The sequence below is a fragment of the Corylus avellana genome, chromosome ca3, assembly GCF_901000735.1.
Source record: "Corylus avellana chromosome ca3, CavTom2PMs-1.0".
Classification (NCBI taxonomy): domain Eukaryota; kingdom Viridiplantae; phylum Streptophyta; class Magnoliopsida; order Fagales; family Betulaceae; genus Corylus; species Corylus avellana.
In genome coordinates, this window is record NC_081543.1 from 15,765,425 (window position 1) to 15,782,514 (window position 17,090).

Consider the following 17,090-nt stretch of genomic DNA (forward strand, 5'->3'; position numbering starts at 1 on the left):
GTATGAGCTGTCAGGTCCAATAAAGTCCTTGTCCTAAATAAAGGCCCAAAATGAAGGCCTGAGTTGGCCTGAAACCAGGCCCTCAATACGCCTTCAATATGGGTCTGGCTCGATCCTAGCAGTCAATTCTTACAATGAGAAGTTCTTTAAAAAACATAAATTACAAATCCAACAAAAACCTTATATAAATAGCATCACTAAAAAAAGTAGTATTCTTTCTTTATCAAACGATATAATCAAATATAATATTTTGATCATGTCATAATATCAAAATCTGATCACTATTACACAATTTACATTACTGATCATATCGTGCGTTCATATGGCCTATAAGCGGAAAAATTATCAATATATATTCTATCAAATAGGTCAATATAAACACAATGTAGTCATAAAATGTAGGCCTCTAAAACTGAACCATCTCAAATTATTATCTTTACTGTTCTCTTATTTTCTACTTTATTTTCATATTTTAACAATAACATTGCAAATTGATGCTTATGGATTATTTTCCAGAGCAACACAAATAACACAACACTATGAATAAGTATTCAAATATTGCATTATGTATAACATAAAAAACTTCCCAGCCATTTATTTATAAAAATGTGTACTTTTTGCTTGAGTATAGGATTTCTTTAGTGACCTCAGTCTTTCAAATTTAAATTATAAATCCAACAAATATAAATGGTCTAAATATAACACAATCACATTAAAAAATATATAAAATATGTTTTATATATAAAGGGCATGCGAATGCAATATTGCACATGCCCTAAAATCATTTTTCACACTCACGGATAGTAAATAATTATGGATAACGTAAGTGCAGGAGGTTAATATCTACCAAATGAAAATGTACACCATGTAACACCCCTACTTTGAACCCTTGCCAAGAACTACTACATGACTCTTCATATTTGGCTTTTTTGCCAAGAAAATTGTTGGCAATACTAATTTTAATCATGCTTTGGTCTATCAGGTCTCATAATACTCTTCCTCCTCCAGATTGGTTGTACTAGTGTTTTTGATGTAGATCCAGGACCTAAAATGAGGTTTCTGGAATTGGAGTCCGGAAAGAAATTCCACGTGTCTAGACATGGGCTGCGATCTTAGAGTTTTAGGAAATACCGTTCGGGCATGGCCTCTATATATCCGTCCAGACAGGGTTGCGACTAGCTTTATTAGAAAAATCATAACTCGCGTTTGGTGATCGTATTGGAGCGATCTTGGTGGCATTGGAAAGATAATTCAAAGATCTACAAAATCATGTTTCACGAGATTTGCCTAATTCCAATGTTTACTAGGTCAAAACAGGCTGCAAATGGACGATTGAAAAGCTGGACGGAAATAAAGGCAATAATCCAATAAGGAAAGACTTGATTGCTCTATTGGGAACTTTAATAAATTTTTTTTTTTTTTTTTTTTGACATGTCCGCACAAGAGGGGGGGAGGGGGATTCGAACTAATGACCTCCACTTCATTAAGTGTAGTCCCAGCTGATTGAACTATCTCTTAGGGACACTTTAATAAAGATTTTATGCCAACAATCCAGCAATCATATATATTTTATTATTTACGTTATTTAAATTAGGATTTTATTTAATTGTAATTTTTCCTTTATTATTCTAGAACTTTTTCATAATAGGTTTAGGTTTACTTTTGCTCCAAGTTTGCTTATTGTTATAAATACAGCAGACCTAAGATGTAAGAGGCAGAGTTTATGTTTATTATTGAGTTTTATCAATGAGAATATTCAAAGTTGAGTTTATTTCTCTTTTTCCTTCAAACTTTAGATAGACTTTATAATTTTGAGAAGAATTCTTAAATCTTTGATAGACTTAAGATTTAGAATTACCTATCCGTTCTTTTATTGTTGTTCTTCGCTACAACCCACCAAGTCGGGCTGCATCAGTTGGTATCAGAGCTCAGTTACTTTCCATGAATGCGGAAGAGCGACCGTTTTGCAGACATGAACGAGGTGCACGTGCGCACGGAGGCAACACGTAAGGAGCAACCGCCAATTTGCTTGCGACACATGAGTGGTGGGCCGAACGGTTGTCGTCACCAACCAAGACCAAGATTTGCAGAGGCGAAAGACAAATCTATCGCTGAATGGCAACACATGAAGGATCAACTCAAGGTATGAGGGATCAAATTGAAGACCTCTCTACCCAAGTATCCGACTGGTGTGGTCAACATCGGAGTGGATCTAGATATTCGTTTGCGAAGCACCGAACACACGGACCTTAGCACCGTGCGTAAGCTCATGCCCATCGGCAAGTGAATTCCAGAATTCCAAGGGGATCTACAACCCAAAGAATTTCTAGATTGGGTGTTGGCTATTGAAAAGGTTCTTGAATTCAACAGGGTGCTCGATAAACAACGAGTCTCTTTGGTGGTACACACATTCCGAGGAAGAGTTGCTGCGTAGTGGCAACAATTGAAGCAAAGTAAAGGCAAAATGAAGATCAATAGTTGGGAGAAACTATTGAAATATATACGAGTCACTTTCTTGCCCCATAAGTATTCCGTGGGCCGAAAATCACAGAATTGGAGACAAGGGTTTATAGATGTGACAAAGAAAATACAAAAGGCCTACAAAAAAGAGGTGTCTAGGGAGGCGGCGGAGTTGGTGTCCCAATACCTTGGAGGTACTTGCCAACAATTTTAAACTACATGCACCATGAGAGGCAAGGGGGCCAAGCTTGTCATCAATCTGAGTGGTATGAATGTAGTCTTAGAGGAAGCGGTTCGGAAGCTAGGGCTTGAGACCAAGCGGCATCCTACTCCCTATCAATTGCAGTGGTTTACGAAAGGAAATGAGGTAAGGGTATCTAAACATTGCCAAGTGTCTTTTTCTATTGGAGCTAAATATGTGGATTATGTGTGGTGTGACGTGGTCGGCATGGCTACGTGTCGCCTATTATTGGGCAAGCCGTGGTAAAATGATAAAGCTGGTATCCATGATGAAACAAAGAACACGTACAGCTACATGGTTGGTAAAATCAAATTTAAGTTGCTACCGAGTCAAGGGGCGGAGCCAAAACCTTCACAAGGGGATGGTCAATCCTTTGTAGCAAAGTGAAAGTTGACGAGTACAGGCAGTAGCATTAAGGGGGTGGTACCGAAACCGGTAAAGGAGGGGTTAGAGGAAGTTGTCAACGTGTTCTCAGCAAAATTATCAAAAGAGATGCCCCATTGCGAGGCATTTAACCTCAACTTGATTTGGTGCTGGGGTCTAACCTTCCTAATCATCCGCACTACAACAAGAGTTCTAAAGAGCATGACGGATTGAGACGACAAGTGGAAGAGATACATCTTTTAGAGGTAATTCTTGGAAGAGGTAAATCTTTTGGATAGTTTTGCAATTTTTTATGACAATTCTACACACCATGTGCTTGATAAGAGCCCCGAGGATAAAGCCTTTGATTTGAGTGTTGCGCCAATTAATTATATTGATTTCATCGGGACTGGTGCTATTTTGTCAAATTCTTCTAACCAAATTTGTGATGAGATCTATATGGCGGAGGAGAATGTTCTATCAAAAAGTAACAAAGTCGTTGCTAGTTATTTGAAGATTTTCATGGCATATTGGAAAGACAAGGCACGAGAAAAGCATGACAAGTCTACACAGAAAGGTGAGGTGCGGGGCCTTCAACATCATCGTCGCAATCTGCTGACAATTAGAGCCATCACGTTTCTTATGGGGTGTGGCCTTATTGTGATTTTGAGAAGAGGAGAATGGAATGAGTAGATTGGACATCCAAAGGACCGTGGGAAGAACCGGCCAAATTCGAAGACAAATTCTCTTCAACCTAGGGAGAATGATGTAGATCCAGGACCTAAAATGAGGTTTATGGAACTAGTGTCCGAACATGGGCTGCGATCTTGGAGTTTCGAGAAATCCCATCCAAACATGGCCTCTATCTATCCAGACAGGGCTGCGACCAGCTTTATTAGAAAAATCTTAACTCGAGTTTCGGACATTGAATTGGAGCAGTATTGGTGGCGTTGGAAGGATAATTCAAAGATTTAAAAAATCATGTTTCATGAGATTTGGCTAATTCCGATATTTACTAGGTCAAAACGGGATGCAAATGGACAATTGAAAAAGTGGATGGAAATAATGGCAAGAATTCAATAAGAAAATACTTGATTGCGCTATTGAAAACTTTAATGAAGATTTTATGCCAAATGTAATTAAGGTGAGAGCTGCCATAGCTTAAATTAAGGCATGGCTCAACTTAAAAGTCGAGCCCTCACATTCACATTCAATGTTGTCATAGCTTAGGCTGAGCTATTGGTACTCTCCCTCAATGGAAGTCTGACTTGGCCCATTTGCCAGGCTATGGATTTCAATTCTCTAATTTTTTTAATAATTACAAGTATATTAACTCTAAATCAAGAATAATCATACAATTTTTATACAGTTTTAGAAAATTAGAAATCAATATAAAAAGTTTTAGAGAAGGCTAATATACCAAGGAGAATATGCAAAATAGTGGTTTGCCTTAGCAGTTGGAACTAGGAAAATGATTGAGGAACTAAGAAGAATCGTCTAACCATGAAACAATTGATCTCATTTTTCTAGGAAGAAAATTTCATTACATACAACCCAAGAGCCTCATGAAAAATAAAGTCAAAGGTCATAGAATTCACCGGCCCCTCCAAAATTTTTAAAATTTTTAAAAATTTTAAAAAGTGTCTTCAATTTTTTTAAAAAAATTTATTTTATTAATTGGACTCCTCAAATTAATTTTTTACTAAAAAAAAATAATTTTTTAGTTTAGTCATTCTCATCTAAAATTCTGATTCCGCTCATAATGAGTCTGTCACACAAATAGATGGTTTCCACCAAATTTTATTGTGTTAGCCGAAACCAAACACAAGCTTCAAAAATGTTAGTGTAAGTTTGCCCGAAGCCTTGGTCGAGTGTCAGTTCGCTCTACAAAATTGTTGGAACCAAAACCCACGGGACCAACTCAAGCCCAAAAAAGTTAGTTATATTTTGTTGTGGCCAGTCTTAAGGCTATATTTCCCAAGGCGACCTGAATATCACCCTTCCTCTACTGAATCCTAATATTAAACCCATCTGCCATGGCATTTCTGGAGTTTATTTTTATGGGCTTTTTACTTTGATATATCCTTGAGTAGAAAGTCTATCTACTTGTCATATATGAAAATTTACTCCCTAATAAGGTGGGATGGTATTCGTCAACTTTGGAGGACTCAATAAAGATCTACTTAAGACAAAGGCCAACACTCTAGATTAAGCCCAGCCATTCTGTGATCCAACGGGTTTAATCCACCAGGCGACCCAAGTAATTAACAACTCGAAAACCACTCATTTAGACCCCATTTGGGACACTAAGATTCTTCCAACAGTCTTTAGAGAATTCTAGAATGCTCTTTATGCCGGTATATTAGGCCTAAAGTACACAAAATCTCGATTACCCTATACACAATATCAATATTGCTCTCCTTAGCTAAGAGAGCTCCCTCTCGCTTGGGCGTTAGAATATCCTTCCAACCCTCCGAGGCCGACAAACTCTTAACATCTTTTACCTTTTTTAACAGACTAATCTCCTCTTTAAAAAGTGACACTAGACCATTGCTAGTTCCGTGCACTATTTCAAACAAACTCGCTCTGTTAGTATTACTCTAGGTTATGATATATATGCTGTTACTCTGAACTTTTTTATTAAACAGTCACCAAAAACATTGGATGTAATGCGCAAGTGGGTCGATTATTGATTATTGTTGTCTGTAGATTATTAAACGTACGTTTGAAAAGAAGAATTAAATATAGGACATTATTGTCTCAAAGATCAACTTTTCTTTTCTTTTTTTCTTTCTTTTTGGGGCCTCACTAAGATAAATTATTCTAACTTTTTGTGGTCGTTGAAAAGAAGAAGAAAATATAGGACATTGTCTTATTATTATTATTTTTTTCTTTCTTTCTTTCTTTTTGGAGCTTCACAAAGATAAATTATTCTAACTTGCTATGCAACAAAATTACTCATCACCTTCGGGAAAGAAAGATGAATGCAGGAGTCATCATAAAAAGGAGAGAAAGAAGCACTTGTGACAGGAATTAAAAGGTCATAAGAGAATACCTAAAAAATATAGGTAAATTATTAATACTAATTATTTTTCAAAGATTAACTATAAGATTTGAGGAGTCCTAGCAAAATGAAATTAAAAAAAAAAAAAAAAAAAAAAAAAACTGCACTATATGAACCAGAATTGTTTAACACCCACACAATAAAAGGGTGTATAAGCTATATGACCTAAACTTCTCGAGTGAAGTTATCAGCTGATCAGCTTATTTTAGTTATAGAATTGCTTTCCAATTGTGACTCTCAGCATCACTACTTTGTCTAACAAAGATAATCAAGAAATGCTTTAAAAGATCATAAAAGCCTCTTTACATAAAATATTGCATTGTCCCCATGACGTTCTAAATCCACTCTACTCGGATTAGGTAGTCTTGCCGGCAAAGGAAGTCTAAAGTAGTAATAAGGTATGGTGTTAAAGTATTGATTAAATTATTAAATTTATTTCTTTTTATTAGTTTAAGCTTTTAGGATAACTGATGATTTAATATGGTATTAGAGCCAAAGGATATAAATATGAACCTTGACTCCGTCAATTCACCCAATTTTAATTAAATATTTCATGTGTTTGGTGTAACTGTAAGAAGTAATCCTAGAATGAGAACTAAAGTCCTCCCAAACTTTGTAATATCACCAATAAATCAAAATTCAATAATAATTATCTAAAATTTAATAATAATTTAAAAAACCACATCACATCTAAAAGGACTCAACCTTACTTGTATTGCAAGAGGAACACATTGTTGCATGCCAAAACCTGTCTCACGGGTCGGCCTGCTTTTGAAGACTCTCATATATATGAGAAATTTTGCGTGTACAAGACTAGAAGAGTGAAGTCTTTGCATTTAGATAAACTTGGGACCAACTAATTAATAAAGCAAATGTTACATCTTTCTTTTTATCTTTCATGGGCTATGTTTCTTTAGATTTATTTGGTACTCGGAAAAATCTTCACTGATTTTGTCCTGACACGACGACATTAATAGAGTATTAGGTACTCTTAGGATAGTACTCATTTGAAAATTTGTGCATTTAGATAAACTTGGGCAGACCAATTGATAATGCAAATGTTACATCTTTTTTATTTCCCATGTCCTATTTTCTTGGATACCCAAAAAGTCACGTCACAATATTAACCCATAAATAAAATATAAGCATGACTAGTTTCATATTGAGATACAATTTTAATATTTTATCTTAAAAGTCTAAATTAATTAATCTGAATTGAATGATTTTATATTTATTCTTTTTTTGTCATTACTTTTTGATATGACACTCACCATATATATTTAACTGATCACATGATCTTTGTGGCACTTCGATCAGTCCCCACTTTTCACCTTTGATTTTGTTTTCTTTTAGGGTTCGTTTGGGATTGCAGTTTCAATAAGTGCAATTTTTAAAATACGTTTTTGAAATCGCTACTTTTAATTAAAATCACAAAGGTGTTTGGTAAAATATTTTAAAAAATATTTTTTTATTAAATATTTGTTATGCGAATTCATGATTTTGTTTTAAATTCACACTTTTTCAAATAAGCACTCCCTAGCCAACTTATTGAAATCACAGATTTTTTTTCCTATTTTAAATGAAGTGCTTTTTAAATTGTAATACCAAACGCTTTACGTTTTGCGATATATTTTAGAAACACAGATTATTTTTGCGAAATCGCAATCTCAAACACACCCTTAAACAAATGCCATGAGAAATCCAATGATTATATATTGTTTCTTCTTGACACGTCATACTCGTTTATTGTACAGAAATATGAAAAAAATGAGAAGAATTGTAATTTTTATTTTACTATTTTTTTTTTAAATAAAAAGAAAAACCTAGTTTCACAATCCTATAAAAAGTGGACGGCCAGTCTTCTCCTTTGCCAAGTGATTAATAACTCTAAAAAAAAAATGGATGAGAGTTTAAGGGATGCTGTTCAGCAAGGAAATATTGATGCTTTGTACTCTTTGATACGAAGAGATGCAAATGTTTTGGATACAATCGATAAAATTCCATTTGTTGAGACTCCTTTACACATAGCAACATCTGCGGGACGCACCCAGTTTGCCATGGAGATCATGAGATTAAAGCCGACATTTGCTAGGAAGCTTAATCAAGATGGTTTCTCCCCTATGCACCTTGCTTTGCAAAATAATCAAACCCAAGTGGTACTCCTGCTACTTGATGTGGATGAAGACCTTGTTCGTGTGTAAGGAAAGGAGGGTGGGACTCCTTTGCTTTACGTAGCTCAAACAGGAAACCTTCATCTTTTAGCTGAATTTCTTAGAGCCTACCCCAAATCTATTGAAGATGTAACAATTCGAAAAGAGACAATCCTGCATATTGCCCTCAAATACAACATGTCTGATGCTTTTCGCCTGTTGTTAGGATGGCTTCGGCGGGCGTGGTTTAGAAATGCATCACTGTGGGAGAAGAAGTTACTAAACTGGCAGGATGAGGATGGCAATACTGTGTTACATATTGCTGTATCAAAAAATCAACCCGAGGTAAGTTCTCTCCACTCATGTTTTCTACTAAAGAAGCCCAATAGAGTTAGTACAATGAAGGTATATCTTGTTGTACATGCAAAGAGGTTACTATAAGGAGCAGTCAATCACAAAAAGATTCTAAAAAGTATCTTTAAATGATTTTACTTGAGCTTGGTAGCGAGGGATATTTTATGTTTTTGTTTTAATATCTTTAATTTATATCACTTGCTTTTGTTTTCGTCCCTTTTCTAGTATGCTTTAGCATTTGGGGGGTACGGTTGACTAGTATAAGCCGTACGTATTGGCTATTATATTCATTGATGAGATCATGATTGTGCATCTTTATATCATGCAGGATGTGCAATTGTTATTGAATTTTAGGTCCTCCTTTCTCTGTAATGTTGATATAAGCGCCAGGAATTTAGGTGGTTTTACAGCGTTTGACATGTTACAAGGGTATGCACTGGACAAGCAAAACCAACAGATCAAGGACATGCTACGTCGTGCCAAATGTTTCAGTATTTTCCATCGTCCGAAAGTTGAATCTTTTGCAAATTACTTGAAATCTCCAATCAAAATTGACGAGAAGATATACATATTCTTTCTCCGTCAGAGAACAAAAATGACAAATGACACACGCAACATCTTATTGGTGGTTGCTGCTTTTCTTGTAACAATCACCTTCCAAGCAACACTCAGCCCCCTGGAGGAGTTTGGCAAGAAAACAAGTCTGCCGATAGCATTGCCCCCCTCGGTGCAGCACACACTGCAGGGACAGCAATCATGAATATTTTCATTATACTCGCGGTTTTAAATCTGATATCCTTTAGTGTAACAGTCTTTACCATATTCGTTCTCCTCCCTTGTGCTTTTCGAAATGCTCTGTTCGTCCTGCCCCTTTATATCTTCTCTTTGTGTTTTATCGCGTCAATATTGATCACATCTCCGTTAGAACTCATTCCAATTTCAGAGCCTCGGCGGGCAGTTCCTTTCATGTTTTCTCCTCTGTTGGTTCCGGTTTTGGAAGGCATTGTGAGGTCTAGGGGAAGAAAACTTGTCCAGGCCTTTCTACCCAAAGCCAAAGGCCTTGACCCAACTCTTACGAAGATAGGTTCTGCATGCAGTATTTGTCGTTTCCTTTGTTATTCTGTTTTGATTGGCTTGTATGATGGTGTAGGTGTGTTTTGGGCCGGTTTTAGCTTGTTTCCTGTGGGTACGTAGTTGTTCTGTGAAGTGTGATGTACCCTTTTTTTTTTTTTTTTTTTTTTTTTTTTTGTGTGTTGTATTAATTAGTAAGCTTTAATGAATGTTTCTTGTGTCTGTAATGAAAGCGTTCACAAGAACTCATAATAGGAACACTTAGTTGTGATAAAAGTTATTATTTTGACAAATGCAATCAAGATATGGTAGAATATAGAAATATTATGCAACAATTTCAGAATTTGCTGGTGTGTGACTGCAATGAACGTCTCTACCAAAACAAAACCAGTCAAGATAATTTACTCTAGAATTTAAAATGTGCTACTACCATAATATTGGACATAGAATAATAATAACAAAAATCCATATGCCAGTGGTATGATTCTGGTGCATGCATTTTCTTTTGATAGCTTGTAGGTATATAACTGAATTTAATTCATAAACTTTAAGATTAAAAACTAGTTTTGTTTGCCGTCAAAATACCCAACTGGAAGGCCAAGAACTGATGTTGGTTTTGAGAAAGAAGTCAATAGTTTGTGAATCTAAAAAAGATGTGAACCTATACTAAAAAGGCGATCATAATTTTGATCTGATATTAAAAATTCAAAATAGATGTCACTTTACAATCAAAGGTGATTCCCTTTACCATAAAATCAGGCTTTACTTGATTCTTGGAAACATTGAAAGAAAGGAAAAGTACTGTGAACATGCTTAAGACTTAGTTTGGATCTTGGAAACAAGGAGAAAAAGAATCTGTCAGGTTTAGGGTCTCTATTTTAAAGCATTTTTAATCGTAAGTCTATCTCCACGAAATTAATCATGAATAAACTCTATTTTCAGTTACTCTTTTTTAATTAATAATTTGTGCTTTGTTTTATTAGTTTTCAAAATAGCCTTCCTCCTCCCTATTAGTTTTACTAGGGCTTTATGCTTCTTACAACACGTAGAATATTTAATTTAAATGTGGGGTAAAATTGACGGAGTCAATGTTCAATCTCATGATGTTTGACTTTGATACCATATTAAATTACCAATTATCTCAAAAACTTAAACTAATAGGAAGAGGTAAATTTAATCACGTTATCATTAGTTTAACAGGCTTGTGCTATTATTCTGCTTTCATTGTTTCTAATAGCCACAAAGAACTTGTACTAGATTTCCTTGTGGCCCAAAATCTATTTTAGAACGATGATGTTAGACTAGAAGAAAGTGAAGTGAAGAGTTATACATTTAGTTACTCAATTCATGAAAGAAGAATTAGTGGAAATAATTTGGGAATATGCCAAATTATTTCTTATGCTTTCACCTTTTATCAAGAGGCTTAATTATTCGATCTACTTTCAATTTTATCAAACAAATTTTTGTAATTGAATACTTTATCATATAGATGTAGAATAAAAAATGGGCATAGAAGTACAATTTGGGTATTTGTTATTTTGTCCCTGTTCTAATTTCAATATATATATTTTTTTATATATCATTTTTATATTGTTTCAGACGGTCCATAATCCCTCACGTTTGGAACAAGCGGCGTAAATGACTCCTTTTTTTTTTTTTTTTGTGTGTGTTTTGTTTTTTTAAAAAGATTGTCGTGAAGTTGGGAAAAATTTACGAACATTGCCAAAGAAACAACATCAAAGATTGACACATACAATACATACAACAATTTATTTTTCCTATAACATGATAAAAGATGCAAAACCGGGATCAAGCGCCAGTTTCTTATTTCAGGTACATAAAACGTGAAGTAAAAAGAATAAGAAAAAATCTAATTTTTGAATAGCTGGAATAGATTGTTAAAATATTGATTAAGTCATTAAATTTACCTCTTCCTATAAGCTTAATTTTTTGGAATAATTAGTAATTTAATATGGCATCAAACCCAAATGTCTTGGGATCAAACCTTGATTTCGTCAATCTACTCCCCATTTAAATTAAATATTCTACGATTTTCTTCAACTTTTGGTACGAGAATATATTTGTATTGATAGGATGCAGGTCATAGCTAGACCGAACCAAATAAAATATTTTGTCTATTTGTATTATTCTTATTTTATTATTTCCGCATTTAATATTGATAGTATTATGAATTTCTTCATATTTTAGGTTCTCTCTTATTTTTTTTTTCTTTAATATTTAACCTTACGTTAAGTTGTCTATTTGTAAAAATTTTAGCCCTTTTTTTTAGGGTGGGGTTGAATATTGTAAATCCTTTTACAGTGATGGGATCAATAATTATGCATCACTACAGTGGTTATTAAATGCTGGAGTTGATATAAACCCTAAAAATTTAGGGGGTTTTACGGCTAGCTTTGGACATCTTGCAAGGACAAATGCAAATCGGCAACAGTGAGATGAGGAATATGCTATGTCGTGGCGGAGCTTTAAGTGCTTAATTCTCTTCCCCTCCTACAATTGAATCTTATGAAGCTTTCATCAAATCTCTTGTCCAAAGTGATAATTAGAAGTTGCAAATATTTTTGATTCGTTTAAAAATGAATATGACAAATGAGTATCGTAGTATGTTGTTGATAGTTCTGGTGTTTTTTCTAACAACAACTTACCAAATGGCACCCAGCCCCCTCGAAGGAGTTCTTCGTCCTACCCCAGAGAAAACATTCATGATTAAAACCTATTTTTTGCTGCTCTATTTCACTAATACTATGTGCTTTCATCTATCAATTTTCATAATAAGCATCCTCTTCCCCTTTGATTTTCCTAGAGCTTTGTGGGCCCCACCCATTATGCTCCTCAATTTGTGCTGTGTTTTCATTTGTAATTGTCAGATTAGGTGACTTGCATTTCTTCATCAACCTAATTACCGTGGGCTCCAATTTACATGCCATACTTTTTGACTTATGTTTCTCTCCCACACGTCTATGTCTCTCCATTCATTGAGCTTTCTTCCAGAAGCTTTGTGAAAAGGCCTTGCTGTTTTCTTATGGAAGCCTTTCGGTTTAAGGGAAAAAGTGATGCAGCAACTCTAGTTAAAAAATAGAGAGAAAGAAGAAAAGCTGAAGTTGCTGAGAGAGTGACTTGTGTTGCAAAGAGAAGAAGAGATAAACCATTTTTCTTCCTTGATCTCACGTTTGGAGTACTGCTGAAAAGCTAAGAGAATTTTAGAGAATATTTTTTCTTTTTGTATTTAATTCTCTTTTGTGTAAGAGTGAGATTGGGGTGTATTGAAGCTTTTGAGTTTGAGCGGTTTTGTTTGTACTACTCTTTCTACTCCACTTTTTTGTTAATAAATTTCTCCCAAATCATCTCTACCAGTAGATGTAGGCTTGTTAAGCCGAACCACTTAAATTTTGGTGTTTTGTATGGTTGTGTTATTTTATATTCTGCACTTTTCTACTTCTTTGATGATCTTGGAATTTGCATTTGTCATAACAGTAATCCTAAGTTCATCTTCACAAAATTAATCACGAATATAACCTATTTTAGTCATAAATCCATCTTCGCTTTCCTAGTGAATTTTGGGTTGGCTTGTGCCATTATTCTGCTTTTGTTCAGAGCCACAAAGAACTTGTATGAGATTTCCTTTTGGCCCAAAAATCTACTCTAGATGAATGATGTTAAACTACAAGAAAGTGAAGTGCAGAGTTACACAGTTGGTTAGTCTGTTCATGAAATTAAGAAGAATTAATGAAACAAATTTGGGAATATATGCCAAATTATGTCTTATGCTTTCACCTTTTATCTAGAATCTTATTGTACTTTTAGTTTTATCGAATAGATCTTTCAATGCTTTATGAAACACATGTACTTTCTTCTATGTTCAATGAATTTTTCTAACAAGATACTTATAAAATATTAATTATACTCCAAAAAAAATTATTAAAAAGAAAAAAAAAAAAAAACTCTTTCTGGTCGTGGAGGGCCATGGGGTCAATTTAAGTGGACGTGAGAAGAGGTTGGTGAGAAATTGAATTAAAATGAATAAGAAAAAATGGTTGGCAGTTGTTCGGGCCTAAGCACTTTTTAATATGGCCTCACTTGGCTCAAGTTTTAAGGTTCTCTAAATAAAGGCCCAGAGAGCTACTAGGTCCTAAATGAAGGCCTGGCTTGGCCCAAGTTATCACTAATATATGTGAAATGCTATTGGCCCTAAAGCTAAATCTAACATTTTACATGTATCTCTATTTATAAAGGCCCAGAGCTACTAGGCCCTAAATCTAACCAATTTACTTGTATTTGCAAAGTAATTTTAAAAATTATTCTTGTGTCCCTCTTAACTCCTTCCAAGAATGATGTGGCTATTAAAATCATTATTTGATCAAAATCTAATAATAATCAATCACAAGTTCAATGGTGGTTTTAATAGCCACATCATTCTTGAAATGACTCAAGAGGGACATAAGAGATACTTGTAGCATTACTTGTATTTGTAAGTACTTCTTGATATAAGAGTCAAAATTACCATGTGAAATATATCTAATTATTTAGGATAACCATAGATAAAAAGAAAATTAACATAAAGATAAGACAATCATAGGATGGGATTTGATCTTCAAGTAGACCCATATGCTACTGTGAAGCGATGAGAAGATCTTCTGATATAGACTTCTCTCATTTATTTATTTATTTATTTAATTTACTAATGGATTTGTGGGTCTTACAAATTCAATAACGAATTTTAAAAAATATATAAATAAAAATAAATGAAAGATGAACCCAAGGGTTTGACCCACTTAAGGGCTTTGGTCATGGTAGCATTCTCTCTCTTTGAGTGAAAACACTTCCTTAGGACTAACTTGCTAGTGAAGCTCGAGTAATACATAATTCAATTCTAGATGATTTTTAAGATTTAAAAGAATGCATTGATAGGTGATTGAATTGAAAATCAAAATATATAAAGAAACAATTATTTTATGTCTTTACTTTTGCTAATATTTTCTTAATTCCGAATAAATATTAATTTTATTTTTTATTTATTGATTTAATCTTCAATCTTATTATCATGCATGTTTTGACCCCTATCTTAATCTATTACTCTCAGTACTGGCATCGATAAGAATTTCTAGCTCTATCCTTGCATGATGTGAAAGTGAAAATTGGCATTAATGTGATCAAATAAAACATTTAAAAGTACATGTAATATTCTAATAAAAATACTCTATTCATTCATTGATTGTTATTCCATGGAGTACATGGGTTTTTTATAACATGTCTATTTATTTAGAATAACCGTATAATTAGATAAAAGAAATATAACACAAAGATAATATAAAGATAAGATATATGACAACCCATATGCTACTGACATGCGACTTACAAGTTACAAGCGATGAGAAGATCTTCTGATATAGAAAGACTTCTTTTGTAAATGATCATGTCCTCTTCGCAAGACCACTAGACCAGCTAGGAGAACTTTGAAGATAATTTAAACTACTATATATGGTTGTAGACATCCATGTATAGGTGCACTTTACATTTAATGTTGACAACTTGAGCTCAATTTCTGCATAGTACTTATAATGACAAGTACTGCACATATACCGCCAGCCACCGATCTATGTACGCGTTGGGTCAAGCAGTTCCGATCTTCGAACAAAGGCCTTGAGAAGTATTCTTACCTTCCGCCACACATAGATACAGCAACAACAACAGTAAAACAGCACAACACAAGAACAGTACAAAATTGAGATCCTCCCTCCATGAACGTGCATGGCGAAAACCACGGAAATGTGATATATAATGAAATGATAAAACACAGTGAGAGGGTACCAATGGGTATGGCGAACAGAAAATAACGATAAGCCCCCGGAAGGAGGTAGAATATTGCAGAGATTGAAGCAACAAAGAATGAACCAGTAAAAAGCATGAGTATCGACAAAGAGTTCTCGAGCATGAATACTGTCCTCCCAAAACTATGTAACCGCAGTGGTTTGAGTTCTATACTAACGTTGAACGGAGGTATGGTATTGGATGTATTGGTTAAACAATAGGTGTTATCTAGAAAAATTTCTCCAGGGGGCTTGAGTACTGTCTGGAAGCTGATTGTTATAAGCAGAGCAGCAACCACCAACAATGCCGCGCGCATTTCAGTTGTGATATGCGATCTCCGACGGAGGAAAATTACGTATACTCTCTCATCAATTGAGAAGGAGATCTGAAGTACGCTGCGAGAGGTCTACGAAGACCCCAAGGCGTCCTTGCTCCGGCACAGCGTATCATATTCTTCATTTGTGCTTTGTTCACCAAATTTGCTTCATTTTCCAAGATTTCCAACGCTGTAAAACCATTTCTATTCTGGATGTTTATATCCAATGGAAACTTCGAATTCCTTATCCATTTCACGATCTGCACAATGTATAGAGATGCACAATCACTGATACCCATCCATCTCATTGAATTCTCTATTCTTTAGTTAAAATTTGACTAAAAATCTCACATTTTTAAGTTTAACTAGCAACTTTTCAAAAGCGTTACACAATGAACTCTCTAAATCTCACTCTATTCTATTTAAATATAGTTTTTATTCTATCAATTGTCTTTTATTCTCAAAAGCACCCATGTAGAGAGAAAGAGATCAGAGAGGGGGAGGAGGGAGGAATAAATATAAAAATAAGATAAAGAGGAGTGATTGTTTCTCAGTACAAATCCTTATAATAGAGAATGATAAGAGAGCTTGATAAATGAAAGTTTCTTTAAATTTTACGTAAAATTTGGTTAAACATCACATTTGGAGAGGATTGTGGATGCTCATAGCCTATATATACACTATTCACACCCTTTGCCCCCCCCCAAGAAAGAAAAACCAAATGCTAAAACAAATTTGAAAAGAGACAAAAATAAAAGCAAATGTTATAAATTAAAGAGATTAAAATAAGAAAATACTATGTTGTTGAGTATATGTGTCAGTGTAAAAGAATAAAGTCCCACTTGAAAATATATATATATATATTATATATATATATATATATTATATATATATATATATATATATATAAAAGAAGTGTGAGTAGCTAAAATAACATTGTTGGGTCCAAATTCATGGGCTTAAGTTTTTGGGTTGTGTGGTACTGTTTTAACATGATATATTATGAGCTCACTAAAAAAGACTCCCCAAGATATTAATCTCGCAACAATTGGTATCAAAATGAAGTTTAATTTCTTGGAACGGGTGTCTAGATGCGTTTGGTTTGGAGTTGTGTCCACTCCCGTAACTCTTGTATGCGTGATACTCTTAGAAATGTAAAAAGACTTATACGCGAGAGGGAGTTGAGCTAATGTGTTGATGGACTCAAACATAAGTGGGAGATTGTTAAGTATATGTGTGAGT

The 17,090-nt window shown here is 34.4% G+C and overlaps 1 protein-coding gene across 1 annotated transcript; it reads left to right on the plus strand.

The window, feature by feature from the left end:
• Positions 1-8,026: 8,026 nt before the first annotated feature.
• On the plus strand, positions 8,027-9,392 carry LOC132174187 (ankyrin repeat-containing protein BDA1-like). The gene is made up of 3 exons (XM_059585879.1): positions 8,027-8,237; positions 8,331-8,623; positions 8,961-9,392. Exons 1-3 carry the CDS (start codon positions 8,027-8,029, stop codon positions 9,390-9,392), a joined length of 936 nt encoding a protein of 311 aa, XP_059441862.1.
• The last annotated feature ends 7,698 nt before the right edge of the window (positions 9,393-17,090 follow it).

What these genes read in the sequence shown, in the direction of transcription:
- LOC132174187 (XM_059585879.1), top strand. Translation starts at nt 8,027, where the DNA reads ATGGATGAGAGTTTAAGGGATGCTGTTCAGCAAGGAAATATTGATGCT. An exon ending in TAGGAAGCTTAATCAAGATG is followed by an intron (nt 8,238 to 8,330) that starts GTTTCTCCCCTA and finishes TTCGTGTGTAAG; the next exon opens with GAAAGGAGGGTGGGACTCCT. An exon ending in TATCAAAAAATCAACCCGAG is followed by an intron (nt 8,624 to 8,960) that starts GTAAGTTCTCTC and finishes TATATCATGCAG; the next exon opens with GATGTGCAATTGTTATTGAA.